The sequence below is a fragment of the Anser anser genome (assembly GCF_964211835.1).
Source record: "Anser anser genome assembly, chromosome: Z".
Taxonomy (NCBI): Eukaryota; Metazoa; Chordata; class Aves; order Anseriformes; family Anatidae; genus Anser; species Anser anser.
In genome coordinates this window covers 17,348,261-17,372,068 of record NC_139723.1, presented here as the reverse complement: position 1 = coordinate 17,372,068, position 23,808 = coordinate 17,348,261, and the positions used below count along the sequence as shown (strand labels likewise).

The following is a 23,808-nucleotide window of genomic DNA, read 5'->3' as shown; positions in this document are numbered from 1 at the left end:
TTTCAGACATGATTTCCTACAGTCCCATTAGAACTGGGTGGAACGGACAAAAGGAGAGATCAAAGAGAAATACAAGAATGAATATTAAATAGCTGAGAGCACAGGTGGACTGGAACATAAGATGTAATGTCTGTGGCAGTGCCTCTCATTCTGCCTCACCACACACGCTGCCAGCACAAGCCTGTCTCTCTCGGTGGTCCCGTGAGGCTATGGCTGTGGGGCTGTTAGTGACAATATGAGGTTCACGAAGCTGCAAGCGGCTGGCTGTGCGCGTTCATGGCCAGAGGGCGGTCTGCGGATGGAGGGCGGCCCGCGGGGCCGCTTTCGTTTTCCATTCCCCGCCGGGCCTCGGTGCCTTTTGTGTGCGGGGCCGGGCGGCGGCTGGCGGGGCCGAGCCATGACGGCGGAGGAGAAGCGGGGCCTGCAGTGCTACCGGCGGTACATCGAGCGGAGCCTCAACCCCGTCTACGTGCTGGGCAACATGGCGGACTGGCTGCCCGACGGTGAGCCGACCCCCTCCCCACACGCTTCCCCGGGCCCCTCAGCGCCCGGCCCGCGGCCGAGGGGCCCAGGGGTGTCCCCCGGGGGTGGCACCGAGCCCCCCATCGTGCGGGCGACGCCCTGACGGGAGCGCGTCTCTGCGGCAGAGCTGCGGGAGAGGATCCGCAAGGAGGAGGAGAGGGGGGTGAGCGGCGCCGCCGCGCTCTTTCTGGACGCCGTCCTGCAGCTGGAGGCCCGCGGCTGGTTCCGAGGGATGCTGGACGCAATGCTGGCCGCAGGTGGGTGGCCGCCAGAAGGGTGTGAGGGAAGGCGGACCCCCGCCGGGACCCCCCGGCACACGGGGAGCCCTAATGGGGTTTGGGGGTGCGTGGGGCCGGGGGGCGGCTGGAGGCGTGGGGAGGCTCCGTTCGAGGACGGGGGCTTGCAGGAGAGGCCGATTTTAAAAAGCGTAGCCCAAAGTCTTAGGTTGCAAGATGGAGGTGCCGGGGGAGGTTAATAAGCCGCAGCGGTTCAGAAATGAGGCACTTGCCCCTCAAGAGGTGTGCCTGCTGGGTGTGTGAGGACCCCACAGGTGGCAGAAAAAAGACTGTGGAAGCGTAAAGTTGACAGAATTTGGCACCTTTGCTCTCCAGGCTTCTATCAAAGGCTCCTGCTGGGGATTTATTAGATACCTCAGCTCCACAGGTCTCATGCTAAAAGCCATTTCTGCTTTCACTTACTGGCTGCTAGCTATCGATGGCTACGGTACCTCAGTGAGCAATTTCTGCTGGCTTTCTTACCGCTTGGATGTAATCCACTCTCCCTGTAAAGCAAATATTAGTTCTGGGCCAACTTTTTCCCATGGTGTTATATTGCTAATTCCTGGATTCCAAAAAAAAAAAAGTCCCCTTTAAACATGTTCATGGCATTCTGTTTGGTGTACATCCAGCAGAAACACTGAAAGCGTCTGCCTACTGACCCCAAGTGCTATCCCAGGTATTTATTCATTTTCATTTTGGGTTGCAACAGTTAACAGAGCTCTTTGGCCTTAAACTAGAATTGAGCATTACTCTTGTCCTTGGCAAATGAAGAGATAGGTGACAACCAGGTTAAAGACACCATGGTGGTAAGTACCCACACTGCTCTCCTGCTCCTCCAAAAGAAAAGAAAAAGCTAAGGAAATTGTTCTGTTCTCCCACCATCCCGCTGGGGTAACATCCTGCTTTCCTTCTCTTCTGAACCAAGACAAATCATTCAAGTCCTCTAAATGGTATTCCCCACTGTTTTCTATTCCATCACATTGTTTTCAGCTGTTTGCTGACTACCTAGATAGAAGTTGTCTGACTTGTTCTCAGTCAGGGTTCTGGAGTGAATGCATTATGGTAGGAAATATTAAATGAGGGTGGAGCCAAGGACAAGAATAAAATGTAAATAGATGATGAATAAAATAACAGGGGTTCAAAGGTGCTTGTGATGCAGAGTAGTGTCTGTGCTCTGGACAAATTCTGTAGGAGTATTTGCGAAGACTGCATGGATGTAAGGATTGTATGGAACAAAAGAAGTGGGTTGTAACGGCCACTTAGGGAACACACTCAGTGACCTTTTGTAGCATTTTTGTCCTCCTTGCTCTTTTAGCAAAAGTCTTTTCTCATTATATATTGTGGTTTAACCCGGGAGGCAGCTAAGCACCACACAGCCATTTGCTTATTGCCCCACTAACTCTCACTGGGATGGGGGAAAAGAATCAAAAACAGGGTGAAAAAAATCATGGGTTGAGTAAAAATAGTTTAATAGGACAGAAGATGAAGGGAAAACAATAATAATAACAATAGAATATACAAAGCAAGTGATGCACAATGCAACTGCTTACCACCCACTGGCTGATGCCCAGCCAGATCCCAAGTAGCAGCAGTGCCTCTAGCCAGCTCCCCCAGTTTTACTGCTGAGCATGACACCCCATGGCATGGGCCATCCCTGTGGTCCATTTGGGCCAGCTGTCCTGGCTGTGCCCCCTCCCAGCTCCTGGTGCACCCCAAGCCTCCTCGGTGGTGGGGCAGCACCATAAGTTGAAAGGTCCTTGGCTCTGTGCAAGCACTGCTCTGCAACAGCTGAAACATCCGTGTGTTATCAACATTATTCTCATCCTCAGTCCAAAACACAGCACCATACCAGCCAGTAGGAAGAAAAGTAACTCTGTTCCAGCCAAAACCATGACTTATATGCAGGTGTGGTAATGGAAATAGTCACTGAATCTATAAAAATTGTTGTTCACCTAGACTTTTGTCAGTCACAAGCCAAAACAATTTAGTTTCTCCAGAGTGACTAAGAAAGTGTATTGCAGCTTATACATAGGTATTCTAGACAGAAGTTGAATTAATAGTAACTATTTGACCCTTTTTTTCTGAAGGTTACACAGGACTGGCAGAAGCAATTGAGAACTGGGACTTCAGCAAACTGGAAAAACTGGAGTTACACAGACAGCTGTTGAAGCGGATAGAGGCAACAATGTTAGAAGTCGACCCAGTAGTGCTCATTCCCTACATAAACACCTGCCTGATAGACAGGGAGTGCGAAGAGATTCAGCAGGTTTGGTTAATGACAAAATCCTTGTATTTGCCTGGTGTTGCTGCTGTACAAATGTTCGGCATTGTCTGTGCTCAGCTGCATATGTTCGCAGAGTCAACGCTCCAGAGAAGAGACCTCAGGGCTTCTGGAAGGTGCCATGTTGTGGTCAAATGGGTGTCTTGCTGTGCCTTGCAATAGTCCCCTTTTTGGAGTATTCATACTGCATTAAGCCTCCTCGAAATAGAGGTGGATGTAGGCAAAACGGCAATTAGATATCGCTAAACTGATTGTTACTTGTAATGGGGTTTGAAATAGACTATTATCTGGACTGTGGAAAACCGTACAAACTTTGTATGGCATTTTGAATTTTGTCAGCACCCAAAGAGATGCCCATAGAGTAAAATAAACCTTCTGGTCCAAAGTCATTAGCTAAATGCAGTGTCACAGAAGTTGATGTTTTTAACGCTTCTGGATGTGAAGCAGCGGTATTGTTACCCAGCTCCATCTCAGTGTCATTACTGATGGCTGATAACAATTGACACTAACCTGTGGTAGTTAATGAGTGATTAGTAATAATAAATTATTGATGCTAATAATAAATTATTTATGCTGGGTGAAGGAGTCTGTAAGGTGTTCTTGCTGCTTGTGACTCCTGAGGAGGGTTGTGTGCAGCTAGTTTATTTTAGAAGAGTTTTTTCTTTATGGAGATATAACATTTAGAAAGATTGCATCTGACTAAATATCAGGCCTGCCACACAGTTTGCTTTATAGTGTTCTAAATATTTAAGCAAACAGCCCGTCCAGCTAATCTTAGTGTACACGTAGGCAGGCAGACTTGCAGCAGTAGTAGGTAAATGACTACATTTTTTTGGAAACTTTTTTTTTTCTATGGGAAGGAAATGTAATTTTCAGCTGGACATCAACCAATACAAATCAAACAAAATATCAGAGAATTGTTTTTGATTACTCACAAGCAACAGCAAATTCTGTTTGTTGTACATGCAGATTAGTGAAAGCAGAAGCAAAGCAGCAGGCATAACTAAACTCATTGAATGTCTCTGTCGGTCGGATAAGGAACACTGGCCAAAAAGCCTTCAGCTGGCACTAGATAACACAGGATATTACCGTGCAAGTGAACTGTGGGATATGAGAAAAGGTAAATTGCAAATTGTTTTTATGTTCTCTTTCTGTTCTTGTACCAGACAGGTTGTTGGTTTTTTTGTTTGTTTGTTTGCCTTGTTTGTTTTGTTGTTTTTTTTCTTCAGGAGAGTAAGACCAATTTAAAAAGACACCATTAGACTGCATTCCTCCTTAATGTTAAAATGAAAAAAAAAAAACAGCAATATTCTTTCTTAAAAATTAAAATATCTCTTATATAAAATCAAATATATGTATTTCCCTACTAAAAGATTAAGCCAAGTGATTTTGGATGAATTGGATTCTATTTCTTTATGTCTATATTTGCTTTTTCCCAAACCATAAGTGATTGTTTTAATTGTTTTTAATTAGCGACTGAGACAAGCCACTCTTAAATGGCTTTTTACATAATATTTCTTATTCTGAATATTTTTATTGCTGTAGTCAAATGCGTGTGTGTTATTTCTTATCTGGGGATTTAGTTTTATATGGTTAATCAAATTATAAACAAATTCTATATAAAATATATAGATACTATTTTACATAACTGATGGCTATATGTATGATACGGATAATAACTATATTTTATAAGTTAAAGGTTTCGCTGTTCTGGGGCAGCATCTGCTAACATCTAGTTTAAAGCCAGTGAGCCCACTGCAGACTGAGATGACATCGTACATGCTGGAAGTGCTTTAATGCTAGCAGTTAAGGAGGGTTACCAGAAGATTTTAATCCTGGGTAATGTGCTTTCAGGAGCTGGATTAGGGCACATTTGTGCTCTTTCCCCCTCTCCAAAAACAGTGCTTTGCCTTGGTGTGTTCTGTTCACAGTGAGACTTTGTGCAAAGCCTAGTTACATTTGTTTGAAAAGGTAAATAATTACAGGGCCAAAGAAAATTTCAGTGTCTCTATATCATCATGTAAGATAAAGTATGTAGATAGTCCTACAGTTTCTAGGTCCTTCCAAAAAGTGGGGGGAAAGGGAGAACAAAGTCTTGAATTTACAAAGCTTCTTTGGACTCCTACATGTGTTTCATGCTTGTGGTTAATGTCCACATTAGATCTGTAATCTTGTCTCTACACATCTATTCTCTCCTTTGCTTTTTAAGAGGTACCTAAATATGCATTGAGTTTGTGGATTTTCTAAGACCAACACTGAATGCAATGCATTTCATGTAACAGGGAGCCTGGATGCAGCATCATTTAATGTAGCCTTTCCATGCTAGTAACCATCTCATTCACCTTGCCATCCCAGCAAACACAGCATTTTAAAATCAAAAGGATAGTTAACATGACTTTTTTCTTTTGTCATTGTGCAGATAATGCCAAAGATGTTGACAGTGAAATGACAGATGCCTCTGAGGACTGCCTTGAAACAAGTATGACATATTCTGAAGAAGCAGAACCTGATGATAATCTCAGTGAAAATCTTGGTTCAGCTGCAGGTAAGACTTAGCAACATGAACAGTTTACAGTGGGGATTCTCCATTCCTTTAGACCCCTGGAGGATGCAAATGTGATTTGCCACAAAGGAAGGCACTGAAGATATAGTACAAATCAATGACTTGATTTAGCTATCTTCTCTTTCAATGTTTAAAGTATTGCATGTTGCACCTTACATGTGTTAGAGGTTGCCCCCAGTTTGCCATATTTCCAATGCAGAGTTGTTCCATCAGCACATTATCAAAGAAGTTTCCAACATCAGGCTGTTGTTATATCTCTTCTCTGATACAACTAATGCACACAAGACCTGATGTCAGCCAGTTTCTGTAGCTGAAAGTGGCTGTAAAGGATCTGTACAGTTGCTGACGTACATTGTATGGCAAATTTTGTCCCACCTGTGGATTCTACATACTGTTCTGTAATGCAAGCCCTCTGATATGAGTGTGATTTTAGAAGGTATTATCTTCAAAAGTCTTTGAAGCAGAAGGCTAAAGGAACACAAATTGAACTCAGTACACATATGTTCTGGGGAAAATATGTCCATGTGTTTTTTTTCTGAGTTAAAGACGTCCAGTTAAGGTGAGAGTTGTCTTCCAAGATACTGGAATGACTTCATTTTAGGAAGCACAATCTAGCAGTAACAAAAGCATGCTGTCAATACTACATACAATTCTTGTCTGATGCATGTGTCCTGTAAAAAGCATTTTCCATCAGAGAATGCTCTGTGTAGACTGCAAGGACACTAGCTTTATCATTTTGGATAGTAAGTGTATGGGGGACAACACATTTTTTATCCATTTCTGTTGCAATACTCTTTGTAAACACATGGATTAAGCATCACTTGTCAATCTTTCCTAGAAGGAATTGACAAGCCTCCACCTGTCTATGAAGCAAAGAAGGCTCGGAGCTACCAGATTGAACTTGCACAGCCTGCTATCAATGGGAAAAATGCCTTAATATGTGCCCCTACTGGTAAGAAAATGCAAGTATTTTGGAAGAGAGTGCTGTGAAGGATAGAGGAGGGTAAAGACTGAATCAGACTTCTCCAGCTGTTATTTAAAAGCAGACATCCCTGTAAGAGTAGAGGTCTTTGAGCAATTTGCCTTGCAACCCAAAGGAAAAACAGAACGAGTTCCCATCAGACTCTTCTGTCCTCTGTACTTCACTGCCTGCAGCACCAGACCACCACAGGGAACTTTTGCAGTAGCTCAGTACTGAATTGAGATTGAAGGTCAGCAGCAAAAGAGAGATCACTCAGCTCTTTCTCCCCACCGTGTTTTCTGTGCTGCTAGCCTGATTCTCCCCACGTGCTGCAGAAGCAGGTGGGGTAGCAGCAGCAGAGGTGAAATGGAATAAGTGAATGTAAAAAAAACAGACATTGTCCATTACAAAAAAAAAACAAAATATGTTAGAGAATATGCATGTTCCTTCATGAAGCAGATGCTGCTGCCACCCATGCCCTCTGTACTCCAGTATTTTCAGTGTAATCATTTTCAGGGTATACGGAGATGCCATATTATGGGCTCAGCTTTGTGCATTGTGGAACAGAGCTGTGTAACTTGCCTGTGAGCTGCAACAGAGATGTGCAGGCTCTGGCTCTGCACCAAGGGCATCTGGCAGTGTTACAGCCCCCTTGCCAGCTCCCTGTTTCTCAAAGGCCAGATGATGAGGTCTGGGGACAGGCCCCTGCTTACAAGCATGCCCTTTCACACTAGTGCCTTACCCATCATGTTCTTCATTCAAAGGATCTGGAAAAACTTTCGTCGCGCTTCTGGTTTGTGAACACCATTTCCAAAACATGCCTGCAGGACGAAAGGGGAAAGTTGTATTTCTTGCAACAAAAGTCCCAGTGTATGAACAACAGAAAAATGTCTTCAAGCAACATTTTGAAAGACAAGGGTAAGTGTAATTCTACCTCCACAGAAGATAAACTATACTCTCAGTCAGCTGTGGCTCAGGCAAAATTTAATGGTTTAGCTGGTGACAGGGATGTTTCTCACTAATGTAAGATGGTTTGTGGTAAGAATGGCAAGTCACCATGGTAGATGGTGCAAAACAAGTGTGGTGCCTCTGCTTATGGTGAGTTCACACACTGACTGTACTGCACCTGTAGCAATGGCCAAAGCATACCCATGCTTGCCTCTGGAGAAGGGCTGAAGTGTCTTCTCCCTGGAGGCTCCTTGCAGCTCTGCTCCCAAGGACAAGCCACTTTGAAGCACCAGAGTTGGGATTCCTCTTGTTCTCAAATAGCAGTGTCTCCTTCTTTTCTAAAATAAATGACCCTAAATTCAGCCTTTCAACCTTTCTTCAGATGATAGTCAACCTTTCAGATGGAACTGAAAATTTCCTAGGGGAGTATCGATACCCTGCAGCTTCTGATTTCGAAAGAATACATAGGAATCCTTATAGCTATGGGAAAACGAGGCTGCTGGACAGAAAACAGTCATGTGCTAACAGCTGTATGCAGAAAAGGAGTGAAGGGCAGGTTCTCCAAATACAACTTGGCCATGAACTGACAGGTGAAGCTTAAATGGACAAAATCATCACCCCTCAAATCTAATATATTTCAGTTAATGGGAGATGAAAATCCAGCTGTTTACACTCAGTAGTTGTTTTTCTCAGCTTCTGCAGTTCAGACTATAGGTTCCAACAGTATGATATTTTTAATTTAGTCACTTTCCTCTAGGGCTTGCTGAAAATTACACCCTTCTAGTTTTTTTTGTTTTTTTTTTTTTGCATTGCAGAACATCCTTTTTCATACCTTATCATTTGTTTCTTCTTAGATATTCCATTCAAGGAGTTAGTGGTGAAAATTTTTCAAATGTCTCTGTAGAAAATGTTATAGAGGACAATGACATCATCGTACTGACACCCCAGATCCTGGTGAATAGCTTCGAAGATGGGACCCTTACCTCCCTCTCTGTTTTCACTCTGATGATATTCGATGAGTGCCACAACACTACAGGCAACCACCCTTACAATGTGTTAATGACCAGGTATCTGGAGCAGAAATTTAACTCCTCTGCAAGTCAGCTGCCACAGGTAAGGCTCAGCCTTACATTTTGCAGTGCAGTCAGCAAAGCCTGAAGTTTTGCCTTCTGTGTTAATCCAGTTCAAACTCACACTTATCAGTGGCTGCAAATGAAAATGCTAGCACCTGCAACTCCTCTCTTTTTTCAGCTACCTCCAGACTATTTTCCCCAGTTGCACCTTCCCTCCAGCTGCCAAGAAACTGCTGTAAAGACACTTCCTCAGAGTGGATGTGGAGGACAGCTCTGGGTGTGGATTTGCTGTTTCTGTGTGTGATGAGCACAGGCAAATGCAGCTGTTGATGGATTAAATTAGGTGGATAATTTATTTGCAGTTTAAGTACACGAGGCTTGATCAACATTGAGAAGGCATGAGTGGGGAAAAGGTTTGACTCTCAAGAATAAGTCCTGGCACTTAGAACTTCAGGCACTTCGGCTGCTTGCTTTGTTTACTTGTTTTTGAAGACAGTGACAATTTGTTGGTTGGTAACTGCACCTCCAGTCTTTTTTTGCTTGTGACAAAGGACCAACACTGCTGTTCATGTGTGTGCTCAGATTTTAGGTTTGACTGCTTCTGTTGGAGTTGGTAATGCCAAGAACATTGAGGAAACAATAGAGCACATCTGTAGTCTCTGCTCCTACCTTGACATACAGGCCATATCCACTGTCAGAGAGAACATACAAGACCTGCAAAGGTTCATGAACAAGCCAGAAATAGGTAAATGTTTCCGTTTCATTTTCCTCTGAGATGCAAAGCACCACCAATAACTCAGCTATCTGACCCACTTTTGTCAGGTGAAGTTAAGAGCTTATCAGTCAGCTGGGGGTTTGCTTCCTGATAGCTTGAAAGAGGTCTGAGCATGCACTTAACCATTGCCCTGCAGTAAGGCAATGCCAGTTTGGGCACAGGTTGCATCCAGTTTTACGGCTCATTCCTGTGACCAGGCAAAAAACAACATAGCCAGCAGCACAAGAGCCAGCACAAATGTCCCTGAACCTGCAGAAAAAGCAGACCATACCATGTAGACTTAGCTTTGTCAGCTGCGAGCCATCATCTGTGCTAGATGACATTGCTGTGCCACATACCCACAGAGCTCCCATCAGACAACCTCAGGGGGAACACAGCCATGCCACCACTTTGCTGAGATTAATGTGTTGAGAGATAAAAGGTAGAGAAATTAGGTGAATGATGTTGTATCTTTTTTTTGTCACCCCTAGGAAATACTTAAATTTCTCATGGCTCTTCCCGTGAAGTGGTCATAACATCATTCTAGAAGGGGATGGTAATGAAAACAGGAAAAAAAAAGTTTTCTCTTTGCTGAGCTGCAGAGTCTCTGGTATTCATTTAGCAAGGCAGAAAAGCCAGTTCAGTTCTGCCATTGAAGACTGGGAACTGTTTCTTTCTGTGCAAACATAATGCTTACTAACAACAAACATCATTATGATAGCATAGAGCATTGTATGTAGTGTTCTTCCAGACAAGGATTTGTTCTATGCTGCCCAGGAAAATGTTTGACGTACTGAAGCCACTGACCACTCACTTCTGCTTTTTGTCTTTAGATGTCAGATTGGTTAAGAGGCGAGTTCACAACCACTTTGCAGTCATTATCTCAGATTTGATGTCCGAGACAGAGGCACTGATGAGGAAGATTTACTCAGTGGGTAAGGCACTATAATATGCCTATAGCTGGGATTCTGTCTTCAATTACATCAGTGTGAATCCTCATGGCTGCTACAACAGTCATTTATCTTCCTCTTATTTTCTCCTCCTTCCTTTTTACTTGTCTCTAACCAGTATTTCCTACATGAGAGATCACAGGTAGAAGAGTCATATACTTTCCTGTTACCTGTGATTAATTTTGTAATCTTGAATATTTTTGCTTGGATTTCAACTTGTGTTTCTGGAAGCTAAGAATGGTGTGGTTTTGACACTGTCACATCAGCTTGAATTGGAAACAAAGCTACCAAAAGGCTTGCTTTCCAAATGCAGTGAGCTGGATTTCATTGATGAGAGATAGTTGGAAATTCTCACTCAAGCATTTCTCCAGATGATTCATTCCTAGCTGTCTCCATCAATGAAAGTGAGAAGGGGCTCAGCTTCTGTGTTACTCTGCTGTAAATTCTTCCTCTTAGTGAAAGTTTTCTTTCTCTTCTGCTGCGCTGACACTTCTTTGCACAGTATATCTGATCTCTCTGAGTTGCACCCAGGGTTCTTTGTAGGGGTACCCTGACCACCTTTTCTGGTCAGCCTTTTGTTCGCACACTTTTGGCTGCATTTTCCCATTTCCTTTGTTTACCAAGCCTCTGTTATTTCCTGATGAAAGCATTTAAGATAATTTTGCAGAAGAGGATCTGTGGAACAGAAACACCATCAGAGAGAGGATACAGCTGCCAAAGAAAGGAGACATTTGTCTGCAGGATCCCAGCCTCATGAGCTGCCAGAGATGTGAAGGTTTGCAGAGAGGCAGGTGCACAGTTGTGAGAAGAAACAATGGGTGGCATTGTCATGAGACTTAACTGTGCAGCCCTGCAGAAATGAAATTGATCCTGTCTGCTTTTGCAGAGTTCCTAAGTGGTGTCCAGTAAATGGTCTTATCTACAGTTTGAGAGCTACAGCACACAGTGGACACCCCTGAATAGCTATGCTCAGGATCCGCCTTGGTCTATCAAGTCCAGCTCTGAACTAAAGCATTTTGTCTGCACTTAGACTGGCCTTTGCAAACTGAATAGGGTGCATGGAGCCTGTCTTCCTTGTTTCCATGTTTTCCAGATCACTTTTCCACCACATTCCAGGTACTGGAGAATGAACTGTGCTCCATGGCTGGAAGGGAGGATTAGAAAGCAAAACAAGACAATAAAAAACCAATAAATTTGTTTTCAAATTGCACAATAAACTTTCCAAGCTGTACAGTAAATTAAGTAAACATTTCTGAAGCTTATTTCCCTGTCATAGTTCCTTTTGCATAAAATGTCATTGCCTTTCCTTCTGTGGACCCTCAGAGTACTAATATTTGTGAAGCTCTCAGACAGTATGGACTAAACAAAGAGGTACTAGCTAGTTCTGCCTCCAGAACAGCCCTTTGGATAATATACCTTTAAGTACCATGGACCATATAACAGATGATTACTGAACTATTGAATAGCTGGTAATCCAAGGAGCAATGCACTTGCAGTGTCTTGAATACTGTAGGCATCTTACAGGAAAAGAGAACTCTAACTCTATTCGTAAAAGCTTTACAGATGTTTGTATGTACACAGATCCTCAACTGAATTGTACCAGGTTAAATCTAGCCTAATCTCTGGGTGTAATTTGAAATACACAGAGTAAAGACGACAGATGCAGGCTCTTCTCAGATGGTTCCCAGAGACAGAACAAGAGGCAGTGGGCACAAACAGAAACCCAGGAAATCCCCCTCCAGCATCAGGAAGAACTCCTTTGCTGTGACGGTGGTCAAGCACTGGAACAGGTTGCCCAGAGAAGTTGTGGCGTCACCGTCCTTGGAAATACTCAGAATTGATTTGGACATGATCCTGAGAAATCTGCTCTAAGCGACCCTGCTTTGAGCAGGGATTTGGACTAAAGATCACCAGAGGTGCTTCCAGCCTCAGCAGTTCAGTGATTGTATCTTACAGTGCTCTTCTGTTTAGGCTTTTTAGACCTAACATTCATTGAAAATGCATTGTCTTCTGGCCAACTGTTCTGGTTATTTGTGATGATGAACAAGGCGAACAAATGTTTTTTTCTTCCTGTTTTACTAGATACTGTCTCCCAAAACAGCAGGAAAGATTTTGGAACACAGAAGTATGAACACTGGATAGTTGTCACTCAGAGGAAATGCAGACTGTTGCAACTAGAAGACAAGGAGGAGGAGAGCAGGATATGTAGAGCTCTTTTCATTTGCACTGAACACCTGCGGGTAAGTGTACATCCTCTGTTCTTCCATACAGAGATGGAACCCTTCTGTTCCTCCTGGTACTGGTATGTCCACTGAGGAGCAGGTTTTTAACCTAATAATCTTATTTGACACAGGCTAAAGCATGCATCCTCTAGGAATTGTGTCTTAAGGTACTCACTAAGCATAACATAGAGCAGAGGTGCCTTTGTAATGTTTGTGTTGCCATGCAAATGGGAGAACAACACAAGTCTGTAATACTTCGTCTACCTAAATAACATTTGCATTCATCCTGTGTCCCATGGAAAATGAAGCTTAAGTGTGTGTGTCTCTTTCTGTGATCAGAAATACAATGATGCCCTCATCATCAGTGAAGATGCCCGCATCATAGATGCTCTATCCTACCTGACCGAGTTTTTCACAAATGTCAAGAATGGACCATACACAGAATTAGAACAGCACCTGACAGCCAAATTTCAAGGTATTTCACACAATTACCTCTGACAACTGCAGGGAAGAAAAGGGCTTCTGGTAGGATGGTTCAAGTTGTTTCTTCAGAACAGCCGTAATTCTTTTTTTTTTTTCCCAGAAGCTTTGCACTTTTCAGAAGATATACTGTACCTGCGGGTACAAAGGTAGTGCTAGGGTAGTTGCAGGGGGGTCCTAGTTTCTGGGACTACAATCACTACTGCAGGAGCCAAGGAAGCAATGGTAGTTGTAAGTAAATGCTGTAGTACGTTCTTAACGTGCCAGCCTTTGAGATAAGGCAGTGCTGTCCTTTGAGGGGTGCTTCACAAGCAGATGGGCAGGCTGCACTCAGGGGTGCTGGCAGCTTTATATAAGGCAACTTACACTGATCACAGCACTGCCTAGCCTCCCCCTGCCCCGTGCTCCTGGACAAGCCCTGAGCTCCTGGCAAGCAGCAGGCAGACCCCTACACCTCTTTTACTGAAACTGAGAGGCTGACCAGTTGTCTAGCTTCTGGGTTCACAACAGTGTGCTGTAAACCAGGCTGTGATCTGGTGTGTTGCAGTGCAGACTGCAGTTTTACATAACTGGGGTGTCTGCCTTCTAGTGCCAGTTGTTTCTGAAGAAGGTATGGCGTTACTCTGCAAGAAACAAGTTTGTTCTGATTAGAACTGATCCTGTAGTTTGCTACAAAATGTATTCTGAAATGAGATTCAAAAATTGTTTTCTGAGGGTTTTGTTGCATTTAATCAATAGCTTTCTTTCCTTGCATCTGAAAGAATACTAAGTAAAAATAGAAGCTAAAGAGAATATGGGTGGCGTTTGAAAGTAGGTTGAGGTGAGAATTCTGTTTCCTGCATTGAAGACAGTGATTTATTTCTTTTTGAATAAAATGCTGTTTTCTTCCAGAGAAAGAACCAGAACTGACTGCCCTTTCAAAAGACGAAACAAATGAGAATCCTAAACTGGAAGAGCTTGCCTGCATCCTGGATGATGCATACCGCTATAACCCACAGACTCGCACTCTTCTCTTTGCTAAGACAAGAGCCTTAGTAGCTGTAAGACATCTCTTTTTAAAGCTCCTACAATGGGAAATGATAAAATGTAATGTCTCATCTATTTTCCTTTCCATTTTGATCTGGAAATGTAAAAATATGCATGTCTTCCTAAGCAAATATTTATCTTTCTATACCATCCTAAGCAGTGGTGCTCTGAAGCAGGGTGAGGTTATTATTTTTCCTAAAAGCTACAAGATAAGGGATGTTGTTCTTCATCATTTCTGCTTGTTACAGGTTGTAGTTGATCATTAAGCTGTCGGTTTTTTACTTTAGGTACAAAGTCAGTTTTAGCTAGTTGTTTTACAAGATTTTTGGCCTCAGTACAGCAGTGTTATCAACCAGCAGCTCTGCTCTTTTACTGACTGCACATCAGGAGGTATTCTTAGGTTTCCTGGAGGATTCCTGTAGGCCCAAAGGAGTTCTGTGCCCTAGCATGTGTTCTTGATCAAGGAAAAGGGAGGACTTTGTGGAACAGATTTTCTCTGGACCCTTCTGATGCACTGATCTATTCTATATTTGCCTGGCATCAAAGATCTAGGTTGGATCATCTTTTTTCTCTATTCCACTACATTGTTCCCAGAAAAAAAAACACATTCTTGAAGTAAGTGTGCTGCTAATCATTAGCTTCAGTAGCTCTTAAACATTTGCTGCAAGGTGTCATAGTGTCTGGCTACTGTAAACAGACTTATCAGCTGAGGGTCCCAATCTCTGTTTCCCCCTTGTATATAGACTTGCTGGATGAATTACAAACAAGAAAAAAAAAGTTAAAGGCAAGGCAAAGTCCAGACTAACAACACTAAGCATCTTCTGGCAGCTTTCTGTGATATTTGCGAAAGTCTGCTTTAGCCTGGCTGAAATTCGTTCTTATGTAAGGACAGTTTGAAGATGCTACTTTCACTGTGCAGTGGAAAAGTACAGTGTGTAAGTAGCGCTTCATTTCCTTTGGATCCCAGAGCTCTAGTATTCAGTGATCTACTGACTTACAGGAGAACATTAAAAAAATAAAGAAATGCATACTATTTAGCAGTGAAAGGCTGCTTGCACTTTAGCCAGCTTTTATGTTGGGAGGGTTAAAAGAGAAGAAACCAGCTATAACATGATCAGATCTGGCATCAGGGCTGCAATAGTAATTGTGTTCCCTCACCTATTTGTAGATGTTCCCTGCTGAAATATGACTTTACCTTCTTTTCTGCCTTTTGTTCTCAGAAGCATTAATTGCCTAGGCAAGGATGGGGAGGTCCTGCATAGCTATCCCAAACTGGCATTTCATCTGGATGGGGATCTAACTCCCTGGTTTGCTTTCCAGGCTTTGAAGAAGTGTATGGAGGAAAACCCTATCCTTAGCTACATAAAGCCAGATGTTTTGATGGGGCGCGGAAGAAGAGATCAAAAAACAGGTATGCAGGTCTGCTCTGTGGAATACCAGTTTCCAGACATGCTCTGGCTACAGAGCTAAAATTGTTTTACTGCTCCCGTGTCCCTAAGCAGCGGAAGATCATTTGTGCTATGATTTCTTCAGTATCTAGAAGACTTTTAATCAATTCTGTGTAGATGCTGGCTTTTTCCATCTTTGGAAAAGATATTTGGATAAAAAAAGGATCTTTGGTTAAAGCAGCAGTTACAAACATCAATAGCCCTTTCCTTTTGGATTCTTTTGCTGGTTCTAAAGAAATTCACAAATTGTTTTCCTTGTGATTACTTCTCATGATATTTTCCCTGTTCTTTTACAGTCTCCTGTCTTATTTTGTATTTGGTGGTACAAAGACATTTTTTGATGGAATGGAAGCAGCACCCAAAATGAAGTACAAATGGCTTAAGTTAAGAGTTAGATTGGTCTTAAAATAACTAATCTGCATGGGTCTCATTAACTAAGATCAGTTAGGTGCTGTGTGTGCGGTGCTGTTTCCCAGGATGACAATTATTGTAGCACATCAACAGATTCCCTGTTCAGTGGGTATCATGTGCAGCCAGTGGGGTACGCTAACCTAAAGTATTTTTCTAAATCAGAAAGATGTACTAATTTCCATGTACCACTTAAGCAACAGCAAACACAGGTAGCTTGCTCAAGAAATCTTTCAGCGTTTTTTCCTGACTCAGTTTCTCGGTGCTGTAGGTATGACCCTCCCAAGCCAGAAGGGTGTACTGGATGCGTTCAAAACCAGCAAGGACAGCAGGCTGCTCATTGCTACATCCGTTGCTGATGAAGGCATTGATATTGCCCAGTGCAACCTTGTTGTGCTCTATGAATACTCCGGTAATGTGACCAAAATGATCCAAGTCAGAGGTATGGAAATTCAGAGCTATTACTCTACTTTATTTACTCTTTTGGCCTAGAAATGAACTGAAAAGTGCTACTAAATGGCACTTCAGAAATAATATAGCAATATGTGCATTGCTTACTGTTTTTCCTTTGTGCCTGTGAGTACAGTCAGATGGATGATGGGACTGGATGTAACAAATTTGTTCACAGAAGTGAGTCCTTAATGTTGTGTGGCTTTTCTTTTGCCATGTGAATTAGCTATGGTACGCATGGTTATTGAGCTGTTGAGGAGCGACCTTCAGGTGAATAATCAAATATACAAAGAGAAGTATGGTTACAAAAACTATAGCCAAAAATAGTGCGAATTGTGCTGATTGTGATAATTTACAAAGGACTGCTGCAATGAAGTTTCGTGTATTGCCTTGGCTCCCAAAGACCTTCCCTTGCTCAGTGGCTGATGACCAACACAGATACTCTCTTGGTGCCCACCGATAATTCACCAAGCACTAGGTCAACACATGAACAGACCTCTAACATCCAAGAGAAAAAAAAAAAAAGAAATTCTGCTTCTGTCTTGGCTTGCTTGAAGTCTAAGACTTCAGTCTCAAATCTCAATGATTTGATAATATGGCCACTAGAGGGGAAGAAAGAGCCACACTAAATACTGTTTTTGCCTGACATTCCCAGATGTCCTAAACCTGCCTCCATCTTTCAGAGATTCAGCTGCAGTAATTTATCGTATCACCTGAGTAATTAAGTTCACAGTCTGATGAGATGTGATCTCCATTGCACTCAGATCTCTACTTTCAGAGCTTGTGTGTTGTGATTTTTTATTTTTGTCCTATAAGGAAATAATAGTCCAGGATTCAATTTATGGCTGAAAGAGTAGTGTTAGTTCATAATATGGCATTGAAGATACAAAGAAAATAAGCTACATAACTGTTTATGCCACATAAAGTCATGACTTTGGAGGGGATTGGAGCTCAAAAATAAATGTGGACACTTGTTCTAAGTGAAATATTTCTGAACTGGTATGAAGTCCATGTTTGCTTGTGTCACAGCAGCAAAAAGGAGGCAAGCAGTAGGCACCAAAAGATCGAAGAGACAGCACTTGCTTTTTTCTTGCCAGCGCTATTTCCAGTTCTTCAGTTATTTTTTGTTTGTTTGTTTGCTGTTGGCTTTTGTTGTTTTGTTTTGTGATAGATTTTTATTTATTTATCTGTTTATTTTGATAGACACCAATTAGCAGGGGAAAAAAATAGTAAGAACTTTTCTGCTCTACCCTTTATTTCCAAAGAAGGCAGCAAGATGCTGTACAATAAATGAAGCGTGTCAAGCATGCCTGAGCTTAACTGAGGCAGGCCGTAGAAGCAGGCAATACAGCAGAGGCTGGGAGATAGGCATGAGGATGCCTAGAAGGGTACAACTTATTTGTTCTGGTTTGTGATCAAGGAAGAAAGAGATGAGAGAATGCTGTTCAGGAAGCAGTGCTATATAAATTTGAAGACAAGTATGGGAAACATGAGCAGCCACACAGAAAGTCCTTAATGCTCTTTTATGGCATAGCTGCTACTTCTGCACATCTTGTTAAGAGTAACCAATGAGGATAAAAGTGTTGCCGTATAGGTCGTGGAAGGGCAGCAGGCAGCAAGTGCATCCTTGTGACAAGCAAAACAGAAGTGGTTGAGAATGAAAAATGCAACCGTTATAAGGAAGAAATGATGAATAAAGCTATTGAAAAGCTCCAGGAATGGGATGAAGAAACATTTGCAAAAAAGGTTTGTATTTCTGTTATATTTTTGTACTAAAATCTACACGTATAACGTGCATTTTCCTTCATCTACTACAGCTTTATCTAGGACTACGTGATAACGTGAGGAAAGTGTGCTCTGTGCTTGATTTTAGACAGAGGCGAGACCAGCAGAGAAGGGATAGTGTATACCACTAGGCTAGCTAAATGTCATCTGGGCTGGAACTGCGGAAGCCTTAAAGGTTGAGGTAGAATTTATTAACTTCTCAGCTTAAAAAATAAAATATAAACTATTTTGTCTACTAGAAGAAAAATATTTTATCTGTTTGGGATTGTGGATGGGCAGATGGGATTACTTCAGCTGTGCAGATGGTGGTAATACACCCATCCACGTTCTTGTCCAGAAGCACTTTTCCTTTACAGCAGGCCACTACAAGTGTTTTCCTAAGTTGTTTGCTGTAATGTCTAGAGTTTATCGATTTCAAGAAACCATTGATCAGGATATTAACAGGATAATGTTTGGGTTTGTGCATGCTCTTCTGCTGGTGACCTTTTCTGTACTGCCTACAATATTGTTCATCTTTGCCACAACCAATATTTGACAGAAAACAAGCCCAATAGGAACAATCAGCATGCATACAATGTTTTACATTAACTCTGCTGTGCACCGCACACGTCCCAGATCAGAAAACATTATGAGGGGTAGAGAAAGAAGTGTCAAGAACCTTTGGATCTGAGGTGACATGCAAAGATGTGTGTTGGGCTAAGCCAGCTGTGATGAACAGGTGGAGATCTTCCTTAGACGTTAGTAACAAATGTCCCTGAGAGGGCAGGAAGAAGAAGCCAGTCGCAGTCATTGCAAGTAAAGATCTGTACACGGTTCTGCCACATCCCTGTAGATTTGCAGTTCACCCCATGTTTCCAGGTGAGCTTTCATAGTCTGAGCTGTAACAAAGGGTCTCCAAGTCCCTGTAGCCATTGCAGAGCTTCTTCTCCCACCTGCGGCCTCACTGGAGGCCCCTCTGGAGCCTTCTTTCCAAACCAGGGACTGCCCAGAGAAGCAATGCTGTTTCTGCTGTAGGGAGTCTCACATGACTTAAATTTTATAAGGACTTAATAGTGTTATAACCAAAAGGGCCATGGGCTCAGGTGGGAGAGCAGATGGCGTGAACACTGCCCATCCCAAAGACTCATTCTGGCATTGCTTTCCTTATCTGACAAATGTACCATATTCTTTCTGTGCTAGAACAAGGCATGGTTTGTTTCCTTTTAAGTAACAGGTCCCCAGATGCTACCTACCAGGAGAACTTAGCCATCCTGAGTCATGTTCAGACATTGGTGCTCCTCTTAATTTTGTGATGCCTTTTATGATCTTGATTTGTATTTATTTGTTAATTTTAAAGATACATAACCTGCAAATGAAGGAAAAGGTGTTACGAGATTCCAAGAAGAAAGAAATAAAACCTAAAGTAGTGGAAGGCCAAAAGAACCTCCTGTGTGGAAAATGCAAAGCATATGCCTGCAGTACAGATGACATCAGAATTATAAAGGTATGCCTCTGTATGGAAATCCGCATCCATGAACTCCAGGGAAGTCAGTATTTTTGGACTAATAGCATTGTTTTTCAGTGTGGAAAGTAAGCTATTTTGTGCCAACTGGGGAAGAAAAAAGATCTTGGTAAATCGCTAAACCACAGGACCAGTTGTAACAACTTCTGTAGCATGTTATGATGGCAGTTGATGATGTACAAGGTGTGCAAATACGTGATATGACAGAAATCAGTTCAGGATTCCTGAACTCCCTTCTGACAAAATTGTTGTATTTTTGCAGGAAACCATGTGACCTTCAATAATGTAACTTCTTAGTGTAACTGCTGGATGTTTAGTTTCCCTATTAATGTAAGCTTCTCGTGCGGACATCTTCCTGCAGCTGAGACATTTCTCTTACTATTTCTGCTGAGTGAAAATTATCGGCGCAAAGTACTGAGATCCGCTCACACCTTGATTTATGGTCCACTTTTGTGTATTGAAAGGCAAGGCAAACCACGGTTTTGCAAGGGGAGTCTTGCAATCCTTCAGTATTTCATTGTTTTCCACTCTTTATAGGTAGCTCATGTTGCTTCTGTGTATCTCATGGGGACATTTTTGTTGTACTTCTGAACTTGAAGAATCTTTGTAGGTCCAGGAAGCCAATACTCTGCACATGGGATGTGGTAATCATGAAAGAGAGCCTTATCTGGATATTCTGAGCCTTTCCAGCTCTGAGATGTGTTTGTTTTTTTTGAAGATCCTTCTCTTTAATTTGTGGTGTTCTGATAAGCACAGATGTGATAAGGTGCTTCAGGCCACAGCTGAGCATTATGATTACAGAGTGCTTGCTTCCAGGCACTTTTCCTTTTTAATCAAGAAAAGCTTTTTGTTTTTACCAGCTGTTTTTGGAGTGTTGATGGAGTTCACTATTCCTGTTCCCTGGTGAAGTCCAGAGACAGCGGTTTGAAATAGCCCAGCCTTACCAAAAAATAGTTACATTTCTTTGCCAAATAACAAGATGTGTCTAAGATGCAACTCTGTTACTCTTTTTTGTGGTGTTGGGTTATCACCAATACCTGTGCAAATATGTCTGAGAGTTCAGAAAACAGATTTTTTGCTTAATGCCATGCAAATAACCCCAACATTTTAAATAATCCCTGTAAACTCAGTTCTGGCATATTACAGCCTAAATAGGTTTAACAGAAATTGTATTTCCAGAAGGAATTAAGAGTTTTCAGACTCCACATTCAGTTCTACATATGCTTTCATATTCTTTTTTTACTAAACAAACTTTGATTATGTGTGTTACAAACAAGTGTAAATAACTGTAACCTCTTTAACTTGTTAGTGTTGCTTTTTCTACCACTGCTAATTATTTGCATCATAATTCACAGAAAACTGTGGGAAGCAGGATTCTCTCAGGTTGTGTGTTGTTCAGATGGCTGTAAGTTTTATGCACAAGGCTCAAATAACTGCAGTCATGGTTTTGAGAGAAGCTAAGTTAAATGCGTATATGCTGGTGATATGTAAGAGTTCTGTTTTTGATAGTCCCAGCCCTGCTCCTTTCTGGTACCTGGTATTTAATTAAAATATAACAAACTATTAAAAAAAAAAAAAAAAAAGCAAGAGGGGCTGGAAGGTGAGACTCCTAAATATTGGGAAGCACCTTACCACTGAAATGGTATTTGTGAGGTGAACGGAAATGTCAGGAAATATGGCAAAAGGTGTTTCTACAATTAACCATTTCTGGCACATGTGTCATTGCAGGAATCTCATCACATTGTCCTAGGAGAAGCATTCAAGGAGCGTTATATAACAAAGCCTCATAAGAAACCAATGCAGTTTGATGGTTTTGAGAAAAAAAGCAAGATGCATTGCCGAAATAATAATTGCCAGCATGACTGGGGAATCACAGTGAAGTACCTGACATTTGACAATCTACCCGTGATCAAAATCAAAAGCTTCGTGGTGCAGAGTGCTGCAACCGGGACACAAATGGACTTTCAGAGATGGAAAAGTATTAATTCTTCTTTGAAGAATTTTGATGTTGAAGAAATGTCCAACTTGTACCCACCATTTTAGTGCATCTATTACTCTCCTACACTAATGTACCCACCATTTTAGTGCATCTATTACTTTCCTACACTAATGTGAAAGAGTGGATGATCTCCTATTTCCTTGTATAAAAAATACTTGTTCTTTATACTGTGTGTGTGCTAGGCACCTGAACGGCATCTGGCTAGATTACAAAGGGCTGGTATGGCCACCAAAAAACAAACCAGAAAAGTAATCTTATTAAAAGTTTCACCAGAACTTTTAAAGTAAGCATGGACCAACATATGCCTAAGTATCTAGATCTTAATCTTTACTGATTTTATTAAAACAGTAGCATTTTTCTATCATGGCATATTTGTCAGTTTGCTATGGCTGAAGTTGCAGAATGGATACCTTTCTATGTGTTGCTTACCTCAATGAGCTGCAACGGAGACAAGGCAGTACCCTGTAAGATGGGTGAAGGCTTAAGTTAGATGGTGATGAGCATTTACCCTAATGTTTTGCCTCATGGGTTGGTATTTGAAATCTCTCACAATGTTGATATTAACTCTATCACTGCCCTATCAGAGCTGAGTTAGAATCAGAACTGAATCTAAACATTAGAGTGTTTAAATCCCTTCTCCCCACCTAGATCCGAGACTTCTCTAAGAAAAAACAGAAGTTGCTACAGATGCAATTATGAAAGGTGATGTTAAGATTGTAAACTATAAAGCACTTTATTCTACATGATACCTTCAAAGAGCTTAATCTTCAAAGTTTTTGGAACTAAGATGAAATGTAGTTTACTTTCTGTACTTCGTAGTGCAGTAAGGTATTATATAGAAGAGTTATGCATTTAATTAAACGCTTAAACTCTGAAGCAGAAAGCACCTTGAATGATAAACTAAGAGTGAAAAATGTTTTGTAAACTACTTAATTCCTAGTCAGTGAGACTTGTGATGGTCTTTTAAACATTGTCACAGGGCATTAAAAACAAAAAAAAAAAACTTTTTAAGTGATCCTTTTGTTCTGTCCTGGTCCATGCCTTTTATTGTGAAAGCTGTATAGCACCACACATAATGCCTGCACTTCAGTCCTACAATGATTTATTCTGGCTATAGCTTTTACCTAGTAAATGTCCTGTTCATATAGCTGCTTCTAAAAGGAAATATGGAACAATGAATAAAGATGATTTATTGTTGGATATGCCTCCCCTCCAAAAATACTAGAAACAAAGAACTGGAAAAAGGCTGGCCTTTGAGAGTATCTGATTTATTTATTTTTAACTGAACCCAGAGTTGCATATTTATTACCAAAAAACATTCATGCTTATGACCACATTAACAGCTCTCAAGATGCTCCACAGAATGGCTTAGGTTCAAAGGAATCTCTGTGGGACATCTCGTCCTCTGCTCAAGCGGGGACAGTTAGAGCAGTTTGCCCAGGACTGCATTCACATGGCTTTTGAATACCACCGAGGATGGAGAATCCACAACCTCCTGGGGCAACCTGTGACAGTACCCAGTCATCCTCACAGTGAGAAAGTGTTTCCAGATGTTCAGAGGGAACCTCCTGTTTCCTTTTGTGCCCATTGCCTCTTGTCCTGTTGCTGCACACACTGAAAAAAGGCTGGGTCCACCTTCTTTACGCCTTCCCCTCGGGTATTTGTACACACAAATAGCTGAGGTGCCCTTAAGCCTCCTCTTCTCTAGGGTAAACAGCCCCAGCTCTTTTACCCTTCCCTTCTACCAGGGAGTCCAGAACTGGACGTAGTATCCCAGAGGTGGCCTCAGCAGTGCTGTTTGTTGTAATCAAGTAATATTTGGCTATTGCAGGTAAAGTGCACTCTCTACCCTCCATCTAAGACTCTCGCTTTCTTTCACAACTAATTTCACTGTTTTTTTCCTCAGATACAGTTGGAACTAAGCACACTGAAAATACAACAGGAGATTATAATAATTTTTCCATGGTGTTGTTTTAGCAGTTGGTCTAAACACAGTTAAGTGTAAGTGCTTTATTAACCCAGTTTACCTCTGAGTTATCTGTTATCTCTGTAAATAAGTACACATGTTTTGGGGATTGGGCAGCCACTGCCTTCAATGAATGTATTACTGTAATCACTGGTTGGTAACTGCCATAAAATTGCTGACATTAATCTTGAAA

General features: G+C 41.8%; 1 protein-coding gene across 2 annotated transcripts; it reads left to right on the top strand.

Annotated features, from left to right (window-relative positions):
• The first annotated feature begins 4 nt into the window (after positions 1-4).
• RIGI (RNA sensor RIG-I) lies at positions 5-23,808 on the top strand. 2 transcript variants are annotated; one of them, XM_083816508.1, is made up of 18 exons: positions 5-503; positions 648-779; positions 2,888-3,066; positions 4,051-4,201; positions 5,501-5,626; positions 6,483-6,596; positions 7,370-7,523; positions 8,408-8,666; positions 9,209-9,371; positions 10,214-10,315; positions 12,413-12,570; positions 12,892-13,027; positions 13,924-14,072; positions 15,379-15,469; positions 16,186-16,356; positions 17,959-18,110; positions 19,486-19,632; positions 21,379-23,808. In XM_083816508.1, the coding sequence occupies exons 1-18, from the start codon at positions 236-238 to the stop codon at positions 21,691-21,693; spliced, it is 2,967 nt and encodes a 988-aa protein (XP_083672634.1). In that variant the 5' UTR covers positions 5-235; the 3' UTR covers positions 21,694-23,808. The 2 variants fall into 2 exon arrangements, with proteins under 2 accessions (XP_083672634.1, XP_083672633.1); XM_083816507.1 differs by having other exon boundaries at positions 112-503; positions 6,486-6,596.

Excerpts from the sequence above, each read along its gene's own strand:
- RIGI (XM_083816508.1), top strand. The coding sequence starts at position 236 with ATGAGGTTCACGAAGCTGCAAGCGGCTGGCTGTGCGCGTTCATGGCCA. Across the intron at positions 13,028-13,923 it reads CCTGACAGCCAAATTTCAAG|AGAAAGAACCAGAACTGACT; the intron begins GTATTTCACACA and ends GTTTTCTTCCAG. Across the intron at positions 19,633-21,378 it reads ATGACATCAGAATTATAAAG|GAATCTCATCACATTGTCCT; the intron begins GTATGCCTCTGT and ends GTGTCATTGCAG.